At 40.1% G+C, this 26677-nt stretch overlaps 1 protein-coding gene across 8 annotated transcripts in view; it reads right to left on the bottom strand.

Moving 5' to 3' along the window:
* Positions 1 to 4581: 4581 nt before the first annotated feature.
* The window catches only part of ARHGAP6 (Rho GTPase activating protein 6), a 479589-nt gene continuing 457493 nt past the window's right edge, over positions 4582 to 26677 (bottom strand). For 7 of the 8 annotated variants that reach the window (XM_075914901.1, XM_075914913.1, XM_075914924.1 and 4 more), the window contains exons 10-13: positions 22849 to 22946; positions 10862 to 11124; positions 7329 to 7409; positions 4582 to 6635 (exon numbers count right to left, since the gene is read on the bottom strand). In XM_075914901.1, the coding sequence (XP_075771016.1) occupies positions 5908 to 6635; positions 7329 to 7409; positions 10862 to 11124; positions 22849 to 22946 (1170 nt within the window). In that variant the 3' untranslated portion in view covers positions 4582 to 5907. The remainder of the gene's footprint in view (positions 6636 to 7328; positions 7410 to 10861; positions 11125 to 22848; positions 22947 to 26677) is intronic. The other variant, XM_075914907.1, reaches the window with a different exon arrangement.

Below are 26677 nucleotides of genomic sequence, written 5' to 3'. Positions count from 1 at the left end.
ACAATGGTGAGACATCTCCCAGGCGGAGTGAGCATTGAAAGATGCAAGTGGATGGGCTGGATGGAACAGACGGGTACAGGCTGTCGGGATTTCTGGCTCAGATGAAGAAGGTGCCAAGAGTGCTGGGGCATTGTGGGAAGTGCTTTATATTCATGCCCATCAGTGTGAAAGAAGCTATTTGCATACATTTGCATATGTTTGCATGTATATGCAACCACACTTAAGTTGCAGCTCTCTGCATGTGCTGCGAGTATCATTGCGGGCCTTGGGGCTTATAAAGTTGAGTATCCCTGGTCTAGACCATTCCTGATAATTGTCTAGCTATCCTGCTGTTAAATATCTCCAGAGATGGAGATGCCACAACCTTCCTAGGCTACTTATTCTAGTGTTTAACCACCCTGACAGTTAGGAAGTTTTTCCTAATGTCCAACCTAAACCTCCCTTGCCTCAGTTTAAGCCCATTGCTTTTTGTCCTATCCTCAGAGGATAAGGAGAACAATTTTTCTCCCTCCTCCTTGTGACACACTTTTAGATATCTAAAAACCACTATCATGTCTCCTCTCGGTCTTCTCCTTTCCAAACTAAACATGTCCAATTCTTTCAGTCTTCCTTCATCGGTCATGTTCTCTAGACCGTTAATCATTTTTGTTGCTCTTCTCTGGATGTTCTCCAATTTCTCCACATCTTTCTTGAAATGTGTGCCCAGAACTGGACACAATACTCTAAATGAGGCCTAATCAGTGCAGAGAAGAGTGGAAGAATGATTTCTTGTGTCTTGCTCACAACACTCCTGTTAATGCATCACAGAGGTGACCTCAGCACTGGACATTAATCTATTCACAAGAAAACTGAACCTTTCATTCAATGTGGCATATGCTGCTTGTTGTCTGACCATCTCAACAATAAATTCATGCATGATAGAAAAGAAGCACAGTGTGTGAAATTTGTCCCTGGCAGTCAAATCCAAGACAGTATTATACATACAAATTTCATCAAAAAATTGCTTTCTCAGTGGTTTGCATTGTGTGGTCTCATTGTAGTCAGATGGTGTGAGATCTTTTGCAGTTGCCTCAACCACATGAAATGTATCGTGGGTATCATGAAACTGTGCTTAAAGACCATCATCTAAATTCATGACAGTGCACAACTCAATGCCAGGCTCCTGTAGAGCTTTATTTGCAAGATTAGCCTTTTGTAGCATATCATTCGAAATGACCCATGTCAGAGCTGTCTTGAACTGATCCAACTTCTTAGTCAGAGACCTTGCCTCATGGACAACTGCAGGTGGCTGTCTATCACTTTCAGCTATGCCTATCAAAGTCTGACGAATTTCAGGCTAGTTCATAAATTCCCGCTTCTTTGACTATGCTGAGTTAACTATTTTACATGGCTCTGTCGACGGAGCCATGTAGTCTAGATGTACCCTTGGAGTTGAATTTCCATTACATTTTAGAATCGGTTTGGGGAGGGATATTAAGGCCAGATCTTTTCTACATGGTATAGTTCTGGCTCTTATGAGCCAATAGGCTTACTAGGTGTGAAGCTAGGTATATTGTAGGATGAAAACTGTATTTTCAAGCTCTTTAAAAAAATGGATCTGTCGATAAACTCTGAAGCCACGTGATAAAGTGCTGCCTTGGAGCTTCTACTCTTTGAGTTGGTGACACATACAATGTGAAAGTTTCAAACAAGGATAACCATTATTTATGTTTGCAGTTCTATGTTTCACTTGCATAATGATCCTAAACATTCATTTAAAATACCCATCACCAACCACCTGATATTTTACTTCCCTTCCTATTTTCACGTTTGCGGCTTTATTTGCTTTCTGTGTTGTTTTTCTACTTATTTTTACTTTTTTATCTTTGTGCACTATTAATGAAATTAAGAGTTGACATCCTAGAGAAACTGTACAAGCCCAAGTACATGCCTTTTTCTCTCCTTTCCAGTGTAATTAAATATTGTATTAATATTTGCAAGGAGAGCATGACTGTTTCCAATTGACTCAGATTGCTTTAGCATCTTAAAGCTGAGTTGTATGTGGCTAATATGCATTTTGATCTGTTAACCTGCTTGAGTTGTTAGAAAGGATGATAAAATACATGTAGTCTCAGGGTACTGTTCATTTTCTTTTTATTTGACATTAAATCATAGAATACTAGGACTGGAAGGGACTTCGAGAGGTCATTGAGTCCAGTCCCCTGCCCTCATGGCAGGACCAAATACTGTTTAGACCATCACTGATAGACATTTATCTAACCTACTCTTAAATATCTCCAGAGATGGGGATTCCACAACCTCCCTGGGCAATTTATTCCAGTGTTTGACTACCCTGACAGTTACGAACATTTTCCTAATGTCCAACCTAAACCTCCCTTGTTGCAGTTTAAGCCCATTGCTTCTTGTTCTATCCTCAGAGGCCAAGATGAACAAGTTTTCTCCTTCCTCCTTATGACATCCTTTTAGATACCTGAAATCAGCTATCATGTCCCCCCTCAGTCTTCTCTTTTCTCAACTAAACAAACCCAATTCTTTCAGCCTTCCCTCATAGATCATGTTCTCTAGACCTTTAATCATTTTTGTTGCTCTTCTCTGGACCCTCTCCAATTTCTCCACATCTTTCTTGAAATGCGGTGCCCAGAACTGGACACAATACTCCAACTGAGGCCTAACCAGTGCAGAGTAGAGCGGAAGAATGACTTCTCTATTAACACACCTGTATTAATAAACATCATAAACATTGGTCATTGTTAATTATCCCGTTTAAAAATATTTGCCTTCCATACCTACGAGCTGTTTAAAATATATATTTATATCTAGATTTTTGTTTGTACTAGTGGGGTACATAAGAATATTCAGGCCGCCCAATGATAGAAAATGTTACAGGGAACACTGCTTATTATTACAGTGTTTGCATTTCATAGTTGTGTTTCAGAAACCCTAGGCTACTGATAACAACTTTTTCTGGCAGAAACATCAACCAATGTTCTGTTATTTCGTAAATGACGTTGAACGATCTCGAGACACAATGTTACCAAGTTATCAGATGTGCGGCACTATGCATTGCTCTGTGGATATTACAGTCATAGTAGCGGCAATATCACCTTGCTTTTCTCCTTATCAGCCAATTAGCTATCAGGTGAATCCTAAGTATAATTGTAATATACAACAAAATACCTTTTATTTTAGAATGAAGAACCATGAATTTCTCACACAGTGTGCCATTGTCAAGAGAGAAAATTAAAATGGGTGATATTAGCTGTATAGGTGATAGGGCATTTCTCCCTTATGTATTTCTATATAGTCTAATCTAGGGGCCTACAATTATGAGAGTGCGTAGGGCCTATAAAGGGCTCAATCTGGCCCTACTCTGATAGGTATTCCTATGAATTTCATTGGGCATATGCACCTGAATAAAGGCAGGCACTTTGAAATCTAATAAATCAAGAACTAGGAATTATTGGAATCAACAGTACAGGGATAATCCCACACCACTTATATGCCTTAACCCTGATCAGGGGGGATGTCCCTTTACAAAAGAGAAGACAATGATGGGCATCAGGTGAAAGGCCAGCTGGCGAGGGCAAGCCCCAGCCCCACCCCTTCCACCTGATCCTTCTAGGCCATAAAGACTACATCTACACTGCACAGTTATTTCAGAATAAGCTATTCCGGAATAGTTATTCCAAAATAGCTTATTTTGAAATAGCAGAAGTGGAGCATCTACACAGCACCTATTTGGAAATAGGTGTTATTCTTTGTAGAATGAGGTTTACACAAGTCAGAACAAGCCATCCGTTATTTCAAAATTATTTTGAAATAATGGAATTGGTGTGTAGACACTCGCATAGTTATTTTGGAATAACTTTGCTGTGTAGACACACCAGTAGAGAGCTGTGGCTGTCGTGCTGCTGCCCAGCCTGGCTCTCCTTGGTGGCCAGGGAAAGCCAGGCTGCTACGCAGCAGCTGTATTCTTCCAGGTAGAGCTGGGCTGCCTATCTGCAACTTATTGCTCCCAGGTGGCTGGGCTGCTGAGCTGCGCTGCCTTCCCTAGAGGCTGGATGGAGCCAGGCTGCTGCACTGCAGCCCCAGCCTTAGGCGGTTGGGCATGTAGGCAATTTTGGGAAGGCTGTTCCTCCCCCTGCCTACAATACCGACCGCCCACAAAGGTAATGAATTTCTAAATGTGAAATTTATGGGTGTGATCACAGAATGTCAACCCTTTTGCCAAAGAGCACCAACTCGGCCATCATATGATAACTTTGAATAGCTTATGGCTTAAAGCTGGACTCAAACTATTGACTCAGAAGTGAATATTATAGACACATTGGCTTCCTCACTCATTTGTGTTTCTGTGCTATGTGTACACTAGGGGTACCTCTAAACTAATTTTTTTTCAAAAGAGGAGATGCAAATTTCATGGGAGTAGTCGGGACACTTTTTTTTTCCGGGGAAAACCCTCTTTTCTGAAAAAAAAACAAGTAAACCTAATTTTTTAAGGAAGATGGATCGACACAGAGACAGATACACAAACTCTCAAAAATATATAGTAATTACAATGAAGGAGTAAAAATACTGCAATGATTTTGCTTAGTTTTTTATTCCAACATTACGACAGAAGACAGAATTTCAAGATAACACCACTGAATGAGTCTTCAACTTCATTACAATTAAGACTAGCATGTTTTATAAAATTTTTAATATGATACATTTTCCCTTATGTGAAAAAAAAAAATCTTCTTAAAATACTGGAATACATTGCCACCTGCTGGTCATAAACATGTTTGCAGTTTAATAAAACCAAAACTTGTGTAACAGCAACATTTAACAATGTAACATAGTTATTGAAAAAAAAAACCAATTTCCCCAAATTTTGGCACAACATTTATACAAAAAGCTGTGAACTTCTCCAAATGTCATATTCATTTCTAAAACACTGCATGTGACATATAAATGCTTGTCATTTTGATTGCTTTGTTTGTTGTTTAAAAGGAAAAGCCATATTTCTTTCTATTATGTGACATATATATAGATTTTTTTAAAAAATTTGGTTTCCAGTTCATTGCTTTAAAACAATATATAAAATTATACACCTATAAATATATATTATATATTATATGCTGTATATATAAGTTTGTAATTGATCTAGAAGGGGAGGGTAAACTTTTGTAGTAAGGCTGTTAGTTTGGTTTAGACACAACCTTACCCTTGACTGATTAGCTGAACTGCTACCTAACAGAATCTAAAAAAATATTTTTATAACATTGTATCAAATTTTAATTTTGTTTACAAACATATTCGTAAGAAAAAATATTTGGTAAATAATTTCCATCCTAGCCTACTACTACCATTATAAAATATATGGCTTTTCATGTTTTATTCTATTTTAGTGTTTTTTATAGGCATTGACCAGAAGGACAGTTTCTCTCATTAACAAGTTGTATAACAGCACAGAAACCAGCTTGTGCACTTTCTATAGAATTCCAACACATATTATTGGTAATGTAAGTGCAGTGATTTTAAAAAAGGCAGTCCTGATTGATTGTCACTTGAATAGGAACACACAATATATGATTATCATACATAACCCAGACTAAACAATCATCAGAACTGCAGACATATAAATACACATTAGCAACACCAAAGCAATAGTTTTGTCTTACACACAGTTTATGAAACCACAGTTGTTAGGCTAACATTTTTCTCTCTTAAAAGCTTGTTACGAAACAAGAACATACGGTATTGTAAATGGACTGCTTAATAGAGCTATGAAAGATTTAAAGTGAACAAAATTAAGAAATTAAAATAAATTTACTTGGTATAAAACAAGAAGTTTTCCAATGTCACTATTCGTTTCCTATCTTAGAGAAGCATAGGTTTGGATGGCAGTTCTCTATAAGAGTCTGATCATACAAGCGTTTCAGGGAAGGCATCTGAGTTATCAGCTGATAAAAGCTCCCAAATTGGGCACCGCGGTCTTTGGCAATCATGACAGTCTGGCTCGGATACATTTTTATTGTTCTGATTATTGGCTGGAGTGGAATAGATGTTACCTATTTTGTTCTGAGAAGCTTGCCATGGCTGACTGGAGATGGATTGGTCAGTTGATTCAGCTGCTGGTCCTTCTGCTGCTATGGCCCCTGAATGTTTTTCTGGCTTTTGAAGTCTCCACAAAGGATGCGCTGTTGAAGAGACAGTCGGTCGCTGGGACAATGCAGAACTTTGTTTTTTGGGGCCAGGGTAAGGAGGTGGTGGCCTCTCTTTTCTATTTATGTCTTCTTGCCTCAGGTACAAAGGTATAGCTGTTCTTGACAAGCAACCCACTTTTGAGTCATGCTCTGTAAGGTCCTCTGTGCTACTTAAAGTCAAATGCTGCTCAGACCTTAAATTGGACTGGTCTGAACTCCTCCTTCCACCTTCTGTTTGCGGACTGCTGCAAACCCGAGACACGGGGGTGTGAGGCCTACATTCAGGAATGGCAGCAGTAGTCTGACTCCTTCGGATTATTTGCTTTTCGTTGTCCAATTCTGTAGAACTACCCTGCCACCGAGGCCAATTCAACGATAGGTTCCCTTGGGAAAGAGAGCACCTTCCTGGTCGTAACGAGCTGCTTTCATAAAGGTTTCCATATGAACCTGAGAAACAGAATTAGACAGAATATCAATATGAAACACTCACATTTTATGTGATCAATGACTTGCTGCATTATACTGGCAAGGCCAGTGTTGGGCCTGTACTATCTGAACTGTATCCATGTATAAAAAAAGCTGGTCCCTTTCATGTTTAGCACTAACATAATGCCTGATAATTTCAAAGTGCTTTAAAAAACATTAATATTCTCCTGTGAAGTAAGCAGGTACAGATGGAAGAAAATCTGAGGACAGGGAGTTAAGTGATTTGCCCCAGGCATACAGGTAATTAGTCAGCATTTGAATTCAGGCCTCCCACTTCCAAGGACTGTGTTTAAGTCCACAGCATAATCTCTCAATACTGTTGTTCTGCTTCATAGGAGATTATTTTCTATTACTGTATCTTGTGACTCATTTTCAAATGTTGCCATATTTGTGTAGTTGTTGTGTCTCTCTTTACCTATATTTTGCAAAATAGCAAAGTTAAAAAAAAATAGAGAATCAGAGGAAAAAAGCTCTACAGATATTTTTAGGATGAATCATTTAAAAGCAAACAAATGAAGGCCCCTGATCTTATGCATGCATATGTTTAATTTTATGCACCATGAGGAGTTTCACTGGCTTTAGTTCATAGTGCATATGTATATGCTTAAGCCCTTGTTATACTGGGGAATAAAAATTATCAACGAACTATCATACCTGTCATTCCTGGATCTTTGGAGCCACATTTCAGTGTTGAATGCCAGGTGCCCCAGATATTGAAATGATCCTCTGGAACATCTACAGAAGAAGTAAAAGAACATGAAATGATCCCATAAACACAGAACAGAAACACAAGACTAGAACAATACATAAATTAAAGGTAGAACTTTGTCGAGCAGCAAAAGATGAAAGAGCTGAGCAAACATACTGATAGCTGGATTTCCTGTACACCAGAGATGAAGAGACAAATCTTGTTCTTAATCATTAGGCTCAAATTTTGCAATGAGCTCCATATGGAGAAGATTCATGAGCTGATATGGAGCCCTTTGTAGGACTGGGGCCTTCCTTAAGTGTATTGACCTCCTGAACTCAATGGAAAAACTTGACTCAATAAGAAAAGCAAGATTTGACCACAAAAAAGTAAACTTATATGCTTCTGAAATGGAAAGTGTGACAAAGCCCTCTCAGCAGCCACAACTTGGAGAGAGCAATAAACAGGAAAGAACATGTTGTGTTATTGGGAAGAAGGTGGGAGAGGAGATAGAACCTTGGAGAGATAGAAATACAAATAATAACACTGCTCTACAGCCAAAATGCTTCTGAAATAAATGTAGTCAAACTTTACTAATTCTGGGTCACTGAGAACGAAAATGATGCTTAAAATTGTTGATTTCAAGTTTTCAAGATATGCTATTGGGTCAGTATATACGACCCTTGACTTGCGAATGGCAGAGGATAAGTGAGTTATAAAGGGAAGGGATCTCAATTTAAACCAGAAATGACTAAAATACATCTTTGACTGGATCTATGAATAAATCTATGACTGGGTTTGGACAGTACTTGCTTTTTAGGCAAAACAATGAATGATGCAATCTGAAGCTGGTATTGCGTCATACATTATATAAATTGCATCATGTTATTCCTGGAAGTCATGGATGATGCAATCATAGCGAAGCTTACATCACTCTGCTGAACAAATTGCCCTCTATCAGCTCTAGAAATCATACAGTATCGTGCTCGCTTATTTTTCAGTGTTTGATTTTGCAAAGGGACACATTTCTGTTTAGCCAAAGTGAGCAGAGATGCCTCGTACTTGTGTGAACAGTGCAGATAACTTCTGCTATGTTTGTGGTGAAGTGACTTTTGCATCACAAAAGCGCAGTATAACCACTATGGTTAAGAAAGCCTATCACCTTTATTTTGGCTGCAAAATTGGAGATCAGGACAAGAGGTGGGCCCCACACATATGCTACAACACTTGCTTGGTCTGCAGACTGGATACACAAAGTACTGCTGTTTTCTCTGCGAATGGGATAGTCGTGCAAGAGATTCCTACTACATCAAGATAGATTGGCCACTCCGACAGTCATTGGAGCCTGGGAGGAAAAAGTTCAGCATCCACCACTTGTTGAATCAAGGAAGATTTTGTTACCACCCTTGCACATCAAACTGGGTCTGATGAAGAACTTTGTCAAGGCCATGGACAAAACACAAGCAGCTTTCAAGTACCTCCGTGGAAAATTTCCAAGGTTAAGTGAAGCTAAGATAAAGGAAGGTGTCTTTGTTGGTCCTCAGATTAGTGAACTTCTTCGAGATGATGCATTTGACAACGCACTGCGTGGCAAGGAAAAGACAGCATGGAAAGCCTTCCAGTTAGTGGCAATAAATTTTCTCGGAAACAACAAGGCAGACAACTACAGGTTGTTGGTGGAAAACCTCCTCAAGGCATGCAAAAGCCTTGGTTGCAACATGTCACTAAAGATACATTTTTTGCATTCTCATCTAGATTTTTTTCCACCGAACTGCGGAGCAGTGAGCAACGAGCACGGCGAGCGATTTCACCAGGACGTTGCAACAATGGAGAAACGCTATCAGGGCAAATGGAGCCCATCAATGCTTGCAGACTATTGCTGGACAGTGACAAGAGATGCTCCATTTAATGAATACAAGAGACAAGCCAAGAAGCGCCGAGTAGACACTGAATAGGACTAAACTATGTACATAATAGTTTTTTTGCCTTTTGTTTCATAATAAATTTTATTTATATTACCCTTTTGCTGATTTTTAAAGTGTTACATAAACAGGACAGGTGAAATATTATCATATAAAGCAACCATAAACACATGAAAAGACCTAGGTTTACAATTTATGATTAAAACTCTACTATCTACACAATATACATAGACGTAAAATGTAAAAACTTAAATATCTTGGAAACAGTAGCCAATCAGTTGTTTTAATTGTCATATTTGAATTCAGCACATCAAAATACATAATAAATAGCACATTTGATCTCTGAAGCAGACGACTTCTAAAAATTGTACATCAGTGTAATTAGTGATGGACACATAAAGTGTGCACTGTGAAGGTGTATTAATAGATAATGATTTTGTGCCTTTTTCTGAATTCATTCAATAGGAAAGTCTTCAGATGGAATGGATAGTTGGAATATCATTACTGTGCATACAAATCTCTAGAATATGGTTGATATGACAAGTCAGCATATCATTTCCCAGTTTAAGCCTTATTGGAAACATGAGCAAGAGCAGAGTTGAAAGATATGGCATATGTGAATGCCTAAAGATGCAGACAGAGGTCTACTGGGATTTTTAAAAAATGTCTAAATGAGTTAGGGCTATCAAATGCCCATTGATTTCAATGGGAGCTAGGCACCTAACCTGTTCAGGTGCTTTGAAAATCCATCTGGCCAACTATCTGCATTTTTAGGCATCTGAAGTCCTTTGAAAATAATGCTGTCTATCACTATCTATACTCAATTTACTCATCAAGTACCCTGCAATTCTGATGTCAAGAATCTTTTGGAGTCCTGGTAGCCTATCACTACTTCAGGATGAACGGTAGTCCTTCACAGAGATAATCAATCAAATGGAGTTTATAACTTGAAAGGGTCCCTTCAATACCGCTGAGGGCATTAGCTGATTACAGAGATAAGCAGTAGGACAAGGCTTGCATTGCAGGATAGTGGCAGTCCAAGGTGCCCCCATGTTGTTCTGCTAGTATGGAAAGATGGAAGGACAATGTGTGATGGGTTTTAATTTCCTAAATGCTGGCTTCAACTTTCAAAAGCTCAGGAAATGCTGCACAATAATGCACAAATGCAGCATAATGGTGTGGGGACAGCAAGCAGAGTTCACAAGCATGGGTTGAGGAGCAGAGCCTTATGGCCCAACACAGAAGGGAAGATGTCAGTTGTTCATTACGAAAGCACTCTGTTGCTCCAATATATTAATCTTGAAGCACAGCGCTCTTCACCATTTTAGCTGCATAAGTGCCATGCTCTCATACATATAAAAATAGAAGGTTAGCATAATGCTTTGAGACCAACAAATAGAAAACCTGCCATTATGTAAAGGGAGGGATTCAAAAGAATCTATGTGGACCCATTTTTTAAAACACAGGTTGAGTACAGCAAGAGAAATCACATTGGGTAAATAGGTCTGAAGACGACGAGGAAACAATCAACACAACACACCATATCCTTACAAACAGCATGTGAAAAAAATAATTACCTTTCCCAGCCCATGATCCAGGCGAATTTTCTCTTGATTTAGATTGCAAATGGCCAACCAACATGTACTGTTCAGGTACCTTGTATAGCTTATCTGAACTGAGAGCAATATCTTCTTGCATTGCCATCAGTGACCTTTCAGACAGTACTGGCGAGTTGTTGTCATAAGGGGAGACATCTCCACTTGAGGCTTTGTTGGAGTCCGTGGAAGAATGTCTCCCTCCCATAGAGTATGACCCTTCAGACTGTAGCATCTCAGGGCTTCTGACAGAATATGATAAAAAAAATTGTTAATGTACAGTGTTCTTAGTCCATTAGATATAGCTGCATTTTTACAACAATAAAGAAAGGAGATGATTACAGCTGCTGAAATGAAAACACTTTACAAGCAATATGGAGGAGACTTTTCCACAAAATTAGGGGATTAATTAAAACTGTTGCCACAAAATGGCCAGCAGAGGCCAGTAAACCTCAATGGATGTTGCAATTTAAAACAAAAAACTGTACAGCTCAACACAAGAAAAAAATACACACTGGATAGATTCCTTATGTTACCTTAACCATTTTGCCTGTAGTGACAGTGAATTTTGGGGTGACAGATTTGTTTGATATTAGGCAATATGTCACAATTACTTTCCCCTTCCACTCAGAGAGGCAAAGAGCTATGCCTAGGTGATCTCTGTCATCATATGAGAAGGATTCCATTATACACAAATCAAGAACAAATAACCTATGCAAAAACATACATGAGAACTAGCTCTTCTGATAATATTTTAAGTTTTTACCATTTTACCTTTTTACCATAATGATACATCTTGTAATTGAATTTGGATGAAAAGGTAAAAAGACATAGCCCGGGCCATCAGATAAACACCAATTTTGCAAACATTTTGGGAAAACTGATACCCGAATTTTATGAAGGTTTTCACTATTTACTATTTCTGCTGTAGTAGCACTTGTGGATCCCAATCAGTATCAGTTCCCCAATGGCAGAGTTCAGCATCAGCTCAGAGAATTATTTCTAGATATAGATGAATTAATTTAAGCTCAGCACTCTATGGTTGCTTCCATAGGAAGAAAGAGAAGGAATGTGAATAAAATGTAGGATCCACTCTACCAAAAGTAACTATTTTGTATTTTGGAGTTTAGGGCTTGTAAAGCTTCATGGAATGAATCCAGCTGGAGAAGTTAGTAAGTTTGTATATTTTTGGTAGACCCAGAATTTGGGAGAGGTTCTTTTGTGTGTTAATCCAGTCTCAAATGGTCTGTCAGTCTTGCCACTCGAAAAGCATGTTGTGTATTTACTTAATATTCCACCAGTTTGTCATTTGTCCAGAAAGAGGATCATTGTTTCATTGGAACTAGGTACCATGCAAATATGCACCACATGGCAATTCCCATCTCAAAACGAATTTTGAATGAGATTTTGAGAGTGATTTAGAAAATCAGAGTTTAGGTGTACACTAGAACAGTGTTTCTGAAAGTGTACTGCGGAAGCACTTTCAGAAACACTTTTACTGGCCACCCTGGTTTGTTTATGTACTGGCACCGCGGCCACGGAGCCTCGTGGCTCCCATTGGCTCCGTTTCGTCCTTTAAGGCCAAGGGGAGCTGCAGGAAGCGGTGGCCCAGCCTATGTCACTTCCCAGAGCTCTCTTGGCTGCAAAGGACTAAACGGAGCCAATGGGAGCCCCGAGGCTTCGTGGCCACGGTACCGGTACATAAACAAACCAGGGTGGCCAGTTAAAGTGTTTCCACGGTACACTTTCAGAAACACCACACTAGAATGTCCAGACAGATAGCAAGTGTGAATAATCGGGGTAACAGGCACCTGCATAAGACACCAGAATATTGGTACTGGCTGTATAAATTTGGGACTTTTGGTTACCCTAAGGTACACAGCGGAAAGCTGCTGAAACCTTATAGAAAACTGCAAGATGAACCTGTATGCAATTATCACTGAAGCCAGTGGGAGTATCCACATGTATAAATGTTTGTTGGGTCAGGGTCTAATTAAGTAAGATACAGGAAAAGAGGGGTTGCACATCCAGTTAGCTATGGCAAGGTAACACAAGAAACAGCAAGAGGGAAGAAGGAGCAAATGAAGTGGGAGCACAACTTCAGTAACACGTAAAAGTCATATAACGTCTTACCTGGAATGATCTTTGTTATATTCTACCTCGTCTCGATAGAATCCCTGATAAAGACTTACTTAAATGGAAACTGTCAAGTTTGGAAAGGTCCAAATTTTTATTAAAAAAAAATCCTTTCTATAGTATCTGTTAACAAACCCATGTAATTATTTACATATATACTACTTTCCAAGTAGTTCTTAAATTACTGTTTTTCAAAATTAAAAGAAAATGTTTATATGCCAGAATGACCCTACTCTATACAGCATGGACAAATAGAGGATGCAGAACACTTTGGGGCTGGGAATTTAATTTTCAGTTTCCAATGATTTGTTAAAAACAATTTAAAAATAGGAATTTGTAAAATAACACGAGCCACATGCTGTGTGCTAAACAAATAGCAAATGACCGAATATTCTTCAAATTAAAACCTCCTTCATCTACAATGATTCCACTAATAAGTGGATGCTTACTGCACTGTAGCATTTATTTGCACTTTGATAGTTGAGACATTCTCTATACTTAGGTGGGGGATGAGGATGTTATCTACCTGTAACTAGAGGTTCTTTGAGACATGTGGTCCCTATATATATTCCACTGAGGGTACGTGCATGCACACCATGCATGTGGAGCCAGAGATTTTTAAAGTAGTAGTGTCTGTTGTTCTACACATGTGCCCTGGACTTGCCTCCTGTTTTTGTCTGAGGTAATAAAGGGTCGGTTGGGATAATCCAAGCTCACATAATCAGTTCATTCTCCACCATGAATTAAAGAAATCTGCAGCAGAGGTGAAAGAGGGCAGGAAATACAATACAGATCTGGACCACACATGGAGGGTAGCAGAGGTCAAAGCCTGGGCTCTTGTGGAGTAAGCCCTCATCCCAGGGGTGGAGGCAGTCCCAACAACTCATAGCATGTAATTCACCCCAAAATCCACTTAGAGATTCTCTGTGTAGAGACTGCCTTCCACTTAATCCTCTCGGATATTGTAATAAACAATTTAGAAGTTTTCCTGATTGTTCTTGTTTTCTGCACCTAGAAAGCAAAGTCCCAACAGATGTCGAGAAATTGAAGTCATCGTAAGAATACAAGTTAAACCTCTGAAATCTGGGACTCTCTGGTCCAGCAACATCAGCAACAGAGACCCCTGACGGCTCAGAGCAGAGGCCAGCCTGGAGTCTGGTGGCCAGGAAATCTGGGTGGGGCCGGAAACTGCAGTCGGGCTGGTGTCTGGGCTGGCTGGCAGAAGTTCTGCCCAGGAAATTCACATAGGTCAGCAGCCAGGAGTCCCAGTTAGGGCCAAAATCTGTAGCACGGCCAGCGGCAAGAGGCCGGAAGCTATAGCATAGCCAGCTAGCAGGGGTTGGTGGCCGGAAGCCTCAGCCAGGGCCAGATGCCACTGCCAGGTGGGTCAGTGGATGGAAGACAGGGCTGGTTGGCAAAGAGTTTAGCAGATGGGAGCCCCATCAGGGGCCAGAAACAAGCCAGTGGCTAGAGATGGCAGCTGTGAGTGGGGCCAACAGCCCAGAAGGGAACCCAGGAGCAGGATCTGGCAGCCAGTAGCAGAGCACTGATCTCCCTAGGTCCGGTAAATTCCTTGGTTCGGGACTGCTTAGTTCCTGGGGTTGCTGGACCGAGGAGTTCCAACATGCTTAACATTAGTATGGCAATACTGGGTCAGATGTTCTCCTAGCCCAGTTTTCTGTCTTCTGACAGTGTCCAATCCCAGGTGCCCCAAATGGAACGAACCAAACAGGTAATCATCATTCAATGATTGTTCCTCTTCTAAGGTGCCAGGCTTTGGAAAGAAAGCAGGTAAGTAGATGAATTGCATCAAATGAAACTATGATATAACTTTTGTCAGAAACTTGGAAAGGAGGCACTGAGAGACTTTATCCTTATGGAAAGTAGTGAAAGGAGGGTCTGCCATCATGGACCCAAGTCCACCTACTCTTCTCACCAAAGTGACAGCCACAAAGAAGGTATCTTTCATGGAAAGGAGGAACATAGAATATGAAGCCAGTGGCTCATAGAACTAGGTTAAGATCCCATTTGGGATGGGGGACATAAAAGTTTGTATCGGAGGGAAGAGTCTAATGAGGCCTTTTCAAAACAAAGTGATCGACAGATGTGTAAATACAGTGTCCTTCCATGCTGGGATGGAAGGCGCTAATATCTGCTAGGTGGACTTTAAAATTGAGGGTGAGACCCAATGCCTTCAAGACAAGAGGAAATCCCAAAGAAGGGGAATCTCCACTTCTTCTGGGGAAAGTCCTTCTATTGGGCCCGGAGTGTGAAGTGGTTCTATTTGACCTGTTTATAATAACTAGTGGGACATTTTCCTCATGATTTATTCTAATGGTGGGATGATGGCCACTAAGGCACATCTTGTACCGTAGATAAAGTCTACCTAGAAGTAGAAACTCCAGAAGGCATGAGAACCTTGGATCTCCCAGGGCAAACTCCTTTTCCAACCTCTCCGGAGACAAGGACATTTTTTCAGTCCCCATAACCAGAACAGGATCAATGGTCTTCCCAGGAACCGATGAAACCCTAGCTCTGAAGGACATCAATGTTGACTGTGTTTGAGGGTCCATAGTGGAGCTGTCAATTTATTCAGCTTCATTTATGCTTGTGAGCTTTAGGGTATGTTCCATTCCTATGACTGGAACTCATGGAAGGAGGAAGACTTACTGCCATGCTATGTGCATGCTTCCTTACTTCCTGACTAGACCCTTGCGCAGGGTCCATAGTGATGGTACAATTGGTGTTGACATTCAATCCCGTAGTTTAAGGCCACGTTTCTCAAACTGTGGGTCCCGACCCCCTGGGGAGTTGTGAGCAACTTAGAGGGGGGTTGCGGTATCACAAAGTTTGAGAACCCCTGATTTAAGGTGCTCTCCTCGCAGCCTCAAACTGATGCACAGTAGGGTTGCCCAACTAGGGTCCGAATGAAATCTTATAGTGACTTCCATTAGGTGCTTCTGGAGGTTGAGACCGCAGCCTTCTCAGGTACAGTGGGGGAGGCCTAGAAGATACTGCAGCTGGCTGAAATGTAGACTTCTTCCAACCAGCAGAGGCAGTATCGATGTTCCTCACTGATCAAGGAGGAACGTGGGCAGGAGGCACAAAAAGCTTAGGAGTTTAAAGCCTGGGGTTTTCAACACAGTCCAATATCTACACCTGGATACACAGGATAAAGAGGGATTTGCACTGGGAACAAAACTCCCCCAAAAAGGAACCCCCATCTTAATCCTGAAACTAATAAACTACAAAAACTCCACAAAACAATAAAAACAGTAAAAACTGTAAAACTGTACAACTGCATATTTTTTAAAAGCAAGAGGACACTGGGGGTATGTCTACACTACCCCGCTAGTTCGAACTAGCGGGGTAATGTATGCATACCGCACTTGCTAATGAAGCCCGGGATTTGAATTTCCCGGGCTTCATTAGCATAAGCGGGGAGCCGCCATTTTTAAATCCCCGCTGCTTCGAACCCCGTGTAGCGCGGCTACACGGGGCTCGAACTAGGTAGTTCGGACTAGGGTCCTATTCCGAACTACCGGTACTCCTCGTGAAACGAGGTGTACCGGTAGTTCGGAATAGGCACCCTAGTCCGAACTACCTAGTTCGAGCCCCGTGTAGCCGCGCTACACGGGGTTCGAAGCAGCGGGGATTTAAAAATGGCGGCTCCCCGCTTATGCTAATGAAGCCCGGGAAATTCAAATCCCGGGCTTCATTAGCAAGTGCGGTATGCATACATTACCCCGCTAGTTCGAACTAGCGGGGTAGTGTAGACATACCCTAACAGATCCAGCCTAGACAGTGCAGTAAGATGAGACAGAAATGGAAATGACTTTGGTCCGCCCCACCCTTTATCATCTTGAATGAAACCTGTAGGTGAGCCAAAAGAGCATGTGTGGATCAACGACTATTTGAAAATGTTGTATATGAGTAAACTCTTAGTGGAATACCATAGGGACCACAAGTTAAAGAAGGAACCATAAAATACAGGCAGTCCTCGGGTTACGTACAAGATAGGGACTGTAGGTTTGTTCTTAAGTTGAATTTGTATGTAAGTCGGAACTGGTACATATTGTAGGGGAAACTCTAGCCAAACATTTCTCCAGAGCTCAGTTTTATTCTCCCACACCTCACTTCCCTCAGTCCTTTATTCTCAAGCTGAGGTGTCTGCTGAGAAAAGCTGCTCCGCGTCTCCCTGGTCTGCTGGCGGGGGAAGCAGCTAGTGCGGGGTTGCCTCACCCCGTTTGTAAGTAGGGATCCGATGTAAGTCAGATCCATGTAACCCGGGGACTGCCTGTACTTCAATGAATTTAACTACTGATTGTGGTAAAATAGCAACATTTTAATGGTGCCCGCTGTATTAGCTTCTCTCCAACACTGCAATCCTGACGTTAAATTAACAGGAAAAACACAAAGTCACAGAAGATTCAATAATTCTGTGTTATCCTGCCTGATTTTTTAAATACGTTTTTATTTTCTTTGCTCCATTCTGGGGAGCCTTGTAAAGGAAAACTTGCAAAATAAGTATGATATAGGTACACTCTATGAAGCAAGGGCAGATTATGGGGTATTAAAGAGTTAGTAAAACAACTCTGGATTATTAAAGGAGGATAGGTAATGGGATTCCCTGTAAAATTATCCTCTATAGGTTCTTAACTAGGTGAAGGAAAGGATAAGAAAAATAAATCATAAACCATGTCATACATCTCCAGGTAGAAGATGTGCTAAAACAATGACACTACAGGCCTTAGCTCCCAAACTTTGTAAATCCAAGCTGATCTACTACAGACTAGTTCAAAAATACCATTTTAGCTTCCAGAGCAAAACACAAAATGCCATTAAAGGAACCCTGTTCATTTCCTTGAGGGAACTGATGTCCTTCTGAACTTATGTAATGTCACTCAGATACTGCTACTTTGGCTGCATTATATATACTTCTACTAATAACAAATCATTCTACGGAGGGTGCATTTCTGACTTACCCTGGTTATCAAGGTCCAGAAAAACCGGGGGAGGGGGAAGGAATCTATACACTTTGCTCATCCGAGCAAAGAGTCTTTTTTTCTCTCTCCCAACATTTCAAACCTTCCACAAAAGTATAACAATCACTCACTCTTAAAGGAGGCAACTATTATATAGAGCAATGGTATAGCAGCACCTGAGACTACAGTGAACTCCCACTCAAAAACTAAGAATCGCCACAAATATCACCAACTTCTGCTACAAGTGCAAGGCACAGTTTTTTGACCTTTTCTTCTCTAACATAAGCAAATAACAGATATAAAGACACTTTATGAGAACAAGACACTCTATTGCATGTGTGTCTTTCTTTGGAGAGAAAATGACAGAATAAACAGAACATGAGAAACATGTAGTCATATGGCTTAATGCCACTACCTCAAGGCACTCAGATATTACAATGAGTGCAGTATTAAAAACTATAAAGAATACAACTGATTTCTAACTATTTTAGGAAAATCTATATTCCAATTCCACCTGGAGAGGGATGGTAAGATTTAAAATGTAATCTTTTACCTCGGTCACAAATTAGCATTAATTAAAAACCATTATCTAAAGAGAACTTCAAACAAAACAAAAAACCTACGATTTTCAAATATTTGTCTATGATGACTACTTAAATATGGACAACATTAAATGGTCCTAAGGAATAATTTTTACTTATAGGTCATTTACATTTGGTTCACTTTGCAGCTGCCAACCCAAGTTTCATTGTCATCAAATCAAAGTACAAAAACGTCAGGAAAATTATCCACAAAGATAATGTAGTATTTAGTTCAATGTTAATAGTAATTATCACTTCTCAATGCCTCACTTTATTACCTTTCCCTGATGTTTCACACAAGATACTCTAAGCTTAAGAAAAGAGGAGAATGAGGCAAACTCTATTTTGTCTGCCTTTGAGGAGGAAAAATAAAAAAGAGAGAGATTGCTATGTTATGGCCAAAACAGAGTCAAGAACATTTGCAGTGGCATTAAAAATATAGATGTGGAAGTCTAGACGAGTATGTGCATCAGTAGTAGCAACCTCAGGATAATTTGCATGAGAATAAAATGTTGACGTTGTTCATACACACTATGCTATGAAACCAACTCATTTCTTTGCTGATGGAGTCTTATTTAATTATTGAGGAATAATTAAAGTTTTCCATCCTATGGATCAAAACTGAAATCCACATTCAAATACATGGTCAACAAAAATCCATGAAGGAACATTTTGATGACATTTTGAATCATTTTGATGACATCTATGTGAACATCTCCCTTTTTCTCTACTGCCTCTTATTTCTCACAGGAAAATTACCAAGATATATGTAGCCAGAAAAATGCCACCAAGTCTCTAAATGGAAATTATTTTCTACAACATACCCATCTCTTTAAAATCGTGCACTCCTTGCATTACCACTTGAGCCAATATTCTTTCTAAGCCAGTGTTTCTCAAAGTGGTCTGTGGACCCACTGAGAAAGCTGGTATTGGACTGGTCCAGTTTGTTTACTTACTGGCTCTGCAGCCATGGAGCCTCACGGCTCCTATTGGTTGCAGTTCACCGTTTGCAGCCAAGCGGAGCCATTGGAAGCAGTGTCCCAGTAGCAGCTTTCTCAGAGTGGGTCTGTGGACCACTTGTGAGAAACACTGGTTTAATCTCTTAGCCAAATTATTACCCAACAGTTTGCAACATAAAACATATTTAAATCAACATAAATCACCTAGAAAAGTGAGTCTTTTGTAAAACAGTTTTCAAGAGTATTCAGGGAAGGATTCAAGAATAAACCTTCACATGTACAATGTTTTGTGACTTAAGTCTTTGATAAATCAGAAAATATATCCACATGGAAAACACAATCATACATCTCTATATACCATAGATAGTGAAGTCTAACATAAAAGCGTCTACTGATTTGGGAGAGTCCCAAATCTGCACCGTCCTTTGTGGGTGATGAATCTGAGGAACTGTCCCAGATTGAAGTGTCATTAGAGAAGGTTTTGGAACAAATCGAAAAACTTAATGTCAACAAATCTCCGGGACCGGATGTCATTCATCCAAGGGTTCTAAAATAACTCAAATGGGAAATTGCTGAACTATTATCTGTGGTTTGTTACCTATCCTTTAAATCGGCTTCCGTACCTAATGACTGGAAGGTAGCTAACGTGACACCAATATTTAAAAAGGGCTGTAGAGGCAATCCTGGCAGTTACAGTCCAGTAAGTCTAACTTCAGTATCAGGCAAATTAGTCGAAACAATAGTAAAGAATAAAATTGTGAGGCACATAGAAGAACATAATTTGTTGGACAAAAGTCAACATGGTTTCTGTAAAGGGAAATCCTGTCTTACTAATCTATTAGAGTTCTCTGAAGGGGTTAACAAACATGCAGACAAGGGGGATCCAGTAGATATAGTATACTTAGATTTTCAGAAAGCCTTTGACAAGGTCCCTCACCAAAGGCTCTTGTGCAAATTAGGTTGTCGTGGGATAAGAGGGAAGGTCCTTTCATGGATTGAGAACTGGTTAAAAGACAGGAAACAAAGGGTAGGAATAAATGGTAAATTTTGAGAATGGAGAGGGGTAACTAGTGGTGTCCCCCAAGGGTCAGTCCTGGGACCAATCCTGTTCAACTTATTCATAAATGATCTGGAGAAAGGGGTAAGCAGTGAGGTGGTAAAGTTAGTGGATGATATCAAACTGTTTAGGATAGTCAAGACAGAAGCAGACTGTGAGGGACTCCAAAAAGATCTCACCAAACTGAGTGACTGGGCAACAAAATGGCAAATGAAATTTAATGTGGATAAGTGTAAAGTAATGCACATTGGGAAAAATAACACCAACTATACATACAGTATGATGGGGGCTAATTTGGCTATGACAAATCAGGAAAGAGATCTTGGAGTTATCGTGGATAGTTCCCTGAAAACTTCCAAAACAGTGTGCAGCAGCGGTCAAAAAGGCAAATAGGATGCTAGGAATTATTAAGAAAGGGATAGAAAATAAGACACAGAATATCTTACTGCCCCTGTATAAAACTATGGTACGCCCACATCTTGAATACTGTGTACAGATGTGGTCTCCTCACCTCAAAAAAGATATTTTGGCCTTGGAGAAGGTTCAGAAAAGGGCAACTAAAATGATTAGGGGTTTGGAACAGGTCCCATAGGAAGAGAGGTTAAAACGACTGGGACTTTTCAGTTTAGAAAAGAGGAGACTGAGGGGGATATGATAGAGGTATATAAAATCATGAGTGGTATGGGGAGGGCGTATAAAGAAAAGTTATTTATTAGTTCTTTAAGTAGAAGAACTAGAGGACACCAAATGAAATTAATGGGTAGCAGGTTTAAAACTAATAAAAGAAAGTTCTTCACACAGCGTGTAGTCAACCTGTGAAACTCCTTGCCACAGGAGGCTGTGAAGGCTAGGACTATAACAGAGTTTAAAGAGAAGCTAGATAATTTCATGGAGGTTAGGTCCATAAAAGGCTATTAGCCAGGGGATAGAAAAGGTGTCCCTGGTCTCTGTTTGTCAGAGGCTAGAGAAGGATGGTAGGAGACAAATCGCTTGATCATTGTCTTCGGTCCACTCTCTTTGGGGCACCTGGTGCTGGCCACTGGGCTAGATGGACCTTTGGTCTGACCCAGTTTGGCCATTCTTATGTTATGTTATGTTGATGTGTATGTTTGAAATGATGTGACCATCCAATACTACATCTTCATGTAACTTGTATATGGCAAGATTTTTAAAAATTTTAGAAATTATTTTAGAGAGAGTTTTTAAAGGAGTGTTAATGATATTGTTGCTTGCATACCTCTGCTTATAAAGTCATGGACTTTTACTGCCATAAATCCAGATGTATAGGCCTTTGAGAGACAGAAAAATTATTTCTGGTGAATTTTAGAAACTAATTGTTTATTCTGGAAGCAACCACAATGTGCTATGCATATTCCATATACACAGGAAGATTCAATCCAGCCTGTCCCAAATAGTTTTCAATCTAGGAAACTCCTAAAAAATTACCTTAGATAGCATTACCATATATAAAAATGTCATGATTTTAAGGTCTGATGTCCCAGGACCTACCAAAGCCAGAAGGAATCCTGTTAGACAGCTGGCAATCTCACTGTTCCAAATGTATAAAGTTATAGCACCAAGGCACATGGGTGTAGATAGGCATAGAAAATGTTTAACATCAAAGAACACAAATATTTCATGTACCACATTTGCTTTGGTGACTGGCAGGGTTTCTTTTTTTCTTCCTCATCATGACTTTCATTAAACATACTGCTAGATATGTCCTTCCACTGTCAATACATTTTCTGTTACAGCAATCAGAGTGTTAGCAATGTCATGTCTACTTTGGAACTGTATGAATGCATACGACAGAAGGGGGGCAAAAGACTGGCCAAACTTCTAGCCATTGTTCTGTTAAGGCACTACAGGGTATGTTTCAATGATAGTGTAATATGTACCCTTGTTACCAAATGCACAAGATCACAACAAAACACAAGACATGTACCAGTGGATTACTAGGTTATAGTGCACTGAATATATTTATGTACACCTAACATTATGTTCTCTGCAACAGTACACAAACCTTTCTTAGAAACAATAAACAACTTTTGTCTTTAGAAAATAATGCTGAAGAGGCCTAATTTCTTCGGCAGAGTCAATGTTATAGTGACACTATTCAGACATAGTCACTCTGTGATTCCTTCAGAGAATACAAACAAGAAGTGAGGAAAACTAGAATCTTTTGAACACTTCCAATGGAAAATGAAAATTCCCAGCAGGAACAGAGATGATGAAAAAACAGGTTACTCACGATGACTGGGAAGCTTTCCTTCTCAGCAAATAGTCTACAACATCTGGGTCCGTCTCTAATAAACTAATTAGCACTTCATTTTGAAGGTCAGGGGGAACCTAATGAAAACAACATTAAAAATTTAGTTGCAGAAGAATATCCTAAAATATATTTTAATTTTTTATCATGCCCATTTTAAAACACTAGGCTTGTGCATGAAAATAAATTGTGCGCAATTATATAAAATACTGTGTATATTACAAGCTGATATAATTATGCATACCCACACTCCTACATAAGAGAAAACAACTGTATACAGGACAATACCACACAGGTGTATATAGGATACAGACCATTTCGTATGTAGTGTTAAGTGACCACTATCAGGTATCCCTTGATTTCCAATACAGGTCTGGACAAGACCTATGGATTTCTAAGGGATAACTTGTGGTAGTATGCCCCAAAAGCTCTGGTTTAAAAAAAAATCACATTTCCACTGAAAAAGCAGTGGAGCTTATAAAATATGAAGCCAAGTAACTGATCGTCTTTGCTTTCAGAACCTGGAAAACTAAATGTGAAATACAGTAATTCCTCACTTAACATGTGCCCGCTTAACACGTTTTCGCGATAGCACGATTTTTTTTTTAGGCAACATTTTTCAAACAACACGACCATGTCCCTGCAATAACACGATTTCCCCTAGGGCCAGCAGGTGGCCGGCAGCTGCGCGAAGCTTCCCCTGTCTCCCTGAAAAGCGTCAGAGGTTTGCCACTCGCAGCACCGTTCCCCGGTGAACCCCTCTGGCCGGACGCAAGGCATCTGGCCGAGGGGGTCATCGGAGAACGGGGCGGCAAGCAGCAAACCCCTTCTGCTTTGTAGGGAGGCAGAGGAAGCCCCGCGCAGCTGCCGGTGATCGGCCACCTGAGGAAACCCAGCCTCTGGCTGCAAGACCCCTCCCATGTCCTTCTCTTCCCTTCTCCAGAGCCAAACACCTCCCCTCCCTGCTTAACCCAGTCCCCTTTCTCCCCCAACCTTATGTCCTGGTCCCAGCTGCTAACAAGTGCAGACTGGAGCTGCAAGCGCACATGTGCTTGAAACGCAACCCCCACCTTTTCCATTATTTTCAATGGGAAAACTGACCCCGCATAACACGTTTTCACTTAGCATGATCATTTCCTGAAAACATATCTACCGTGTTAAATGAGAAATTACTGTACTACCCTGGAAGGACAGAGTATTCTATGCTGTTTTTCTTTCTCAATCTCCACACTTATCCATGTGTGATTTCTCTTTCTCTCTCTCTCTCATAAGCGCATGGCATCTACAAACCAACATTCTATATCTGCAGTTCTAGGTCCACAAGACATTTCAAAGTCTTTGTGACACTGTGGATATCACCCAAATCACCTGTGAATCCATATTTGGGACACTGCATTATGATGTGTTGAGAAGTTTTGAATGTTCTCACTATAGCCACACAAAGGGGGATCTTTGATTTTCCATTTGTGTATTAAGTGCCTACATCTTATATGGCTTGTTTGGATGTGGTCCAAACTGTGTGACAGGTCGAAAACTGTAGGGCGGCTTGTTGGGTCAGTAATAATATGATTGTTTAGAATGGTAGATGAGGGCAAGATACTTTGCCATTCCCAGGTCAGATTCAAAGGCATGAGGTGGTCACAAGATCCATACTGGTTTTTGCAATTTCAGGCATTGTTAGAGTATGTTATCATAACCACTAGATGAGAAGTGCTGGGTAATCTTTGGCACATTTAAGTGGTCATGCTATCCACATCTCAAAGGATAGCTGGAAATTCAATGTTTGCTATATATAAAGCCACAGTAGAGGTACTGATTTTAAAATTCTCATGCTAATTAGTATGATCTGATTCAACTGCTTCCCCACAAGTTGGGTGTGGCAGCTTCTTGCCCACACTGGTGGACAGTACTCTGCAACTGAGTACAGCAGGGCCAAGATCTGCCAGGTATTTGTAAATGACGGCTGACTGTCTCTCAATTTTTTCACACCTGGCTAGAGCACTTGTTGACCATCTTATGGAGCACATAACTAAGACTGCAGCTTGAATGATAGACTATCACCCAGCTTGCCATCTGGTTAAGACTGAGATTACAGAATCATAAAAACTTTGTACTGGAAGAAACCTTGAGATGTAATCAAATCCAGTCCCCTCCCACCCTCTTGCATTGATACAAGACCAAGTTAGATCACCTCTCAGATATATATGTCCAAATTATTCTTAAAACTCCAATGATGCAGATTCCATAACCGCTTGGAAGACTGTTTAAGAGCTTAACTGTTTTTCTTGAAGACTGAAAAGATCTTCTTAATATCTAACTTAAATTCCCTTACTGAAATCCTTTACTTCTTGTACTGCTTTCAGTGGACATAAGAAACAACTGATCACTGTCCTCATTATAACACCTCTTAACATAAATAAAAACTGTTAACAGATCCTCCCTCAATCTTCTTTTCTCAAAAGTAAGCATGTTCAGTATTTTTAACCTTTCCTCATAAGTCATGTTTTCTTAAGCTCTTACTATTTTTGTTGATTTCCTCTGGACTCTCTCCATTTTATCCACAACTTTCCTAATAACTTTTTACCCTTTACAGATAACAGTCAATAGGCTGTGCCATCTTCTTTTGGACTTCACCTCAGAGGTCTATGACCTCCCAACTCAATTACTGCAATGCACTCTACATGTATAAACCTTAAACTCACTTAGCAACACCAACTGTGGCAGCACATGGCAACTTGTCTTGAGGAGATGGAAAGAGGTTGTTCACTGAGAGTACGTTGTGCTAGTACTCAATGTTCTTCACTGACTCCCACTGTGCTTTCCAGGGGCAAACTCACATACTGACGTTTTCTCCACTAAGTCTTATATTATTTGGGTCCAAATTAATCAGAGAAAATCATTGCTCTCCATGCAAGGCTAAGGTAATAGAGAAATCAGCTGAGGAACTTGAGCTAACCACGTTTTGGATGTTTGTGATAGATGAAGCTGGATGCAGAACAGTCTCAGGGTATGTCTACAATGCAATTAAAGATGTGTGGCAGGCTGTGCTAGTGCGCTTGGGCCCATAGATCTTAGGCTAACGGGATTTTTAACTGTGGTGTAGTCATTCAGGCTCAGGCTAGAAGGTGGTTTCAAGGACCCTGTGGAGAGTGGGGTATTCCAGAGCTCGGGCTACATCCCAAGTTGGAAGATATACATCACAATTAAACAGGCATTTAGCCTGAGCCCCACAAGCCCAAGTCAGTTGGCATGGGCTAGCTGCGGGTGTCTAATTGAAATGTAAACATACCCTTGGTAAACTGTGAAGTCTGTTTCTGGTTTCAATTTGTCAGAGTTAAAAATGAAAGGATCAGTTCAAGTTGCACAGTTCATTTGTTCTCCCGGGCATTTACTGGGAAATACAAACAGGATTCCTAATAGTTTCCTAATAGAGGGGTGTTTGGTGAAGTATTTGGAGACACATCATTAGGATTTCTTTGAACTGTGTATTATTGTGAAAAATAATATTTATAAATGCACTCAAAGCACAGAACAGGCAAAAGTTTTAATAACGAAGAAATGAAATAAATAAATATATCAATAAATGCTCGTTAATTAAAATATATATAAAATCTCTATGGTAATTATGCCTGTCTAGACACAGTTTTCTCTATTGCTTATATTTTGAGTATTTCAATCTTTCTACAGCAGTGCCTTTTTGGAATCCTAATGCCATCACCTAGCCTTGGGACCTCTCAATTTAGGTGACCTTTGTGAAGAATGGAGTTGGTTCCAAATAATATTTAAGGGGAAAGCAGAGTTTGCTTCTTCC

This window comes from Pelodiscus sinensis, chromosome 1, assembly GCF_049634645.1.
Source record: "Pelodiscus sinensis isolate JC-2024 chromosome 1, ASM4963464v1, whole genome shotgun sequence".
Lineage (NCBI taxonomy): Eukaryota > Metazoa > Chordata > Testudines > Trionychidae > Pelodiscus > Pelodiscus sinensis.
The sequence above is the reverse complement of the archived record's forward strand: the minus strand, read 5'-3'. Positions and strand labels throughout refer to the sequence as shown.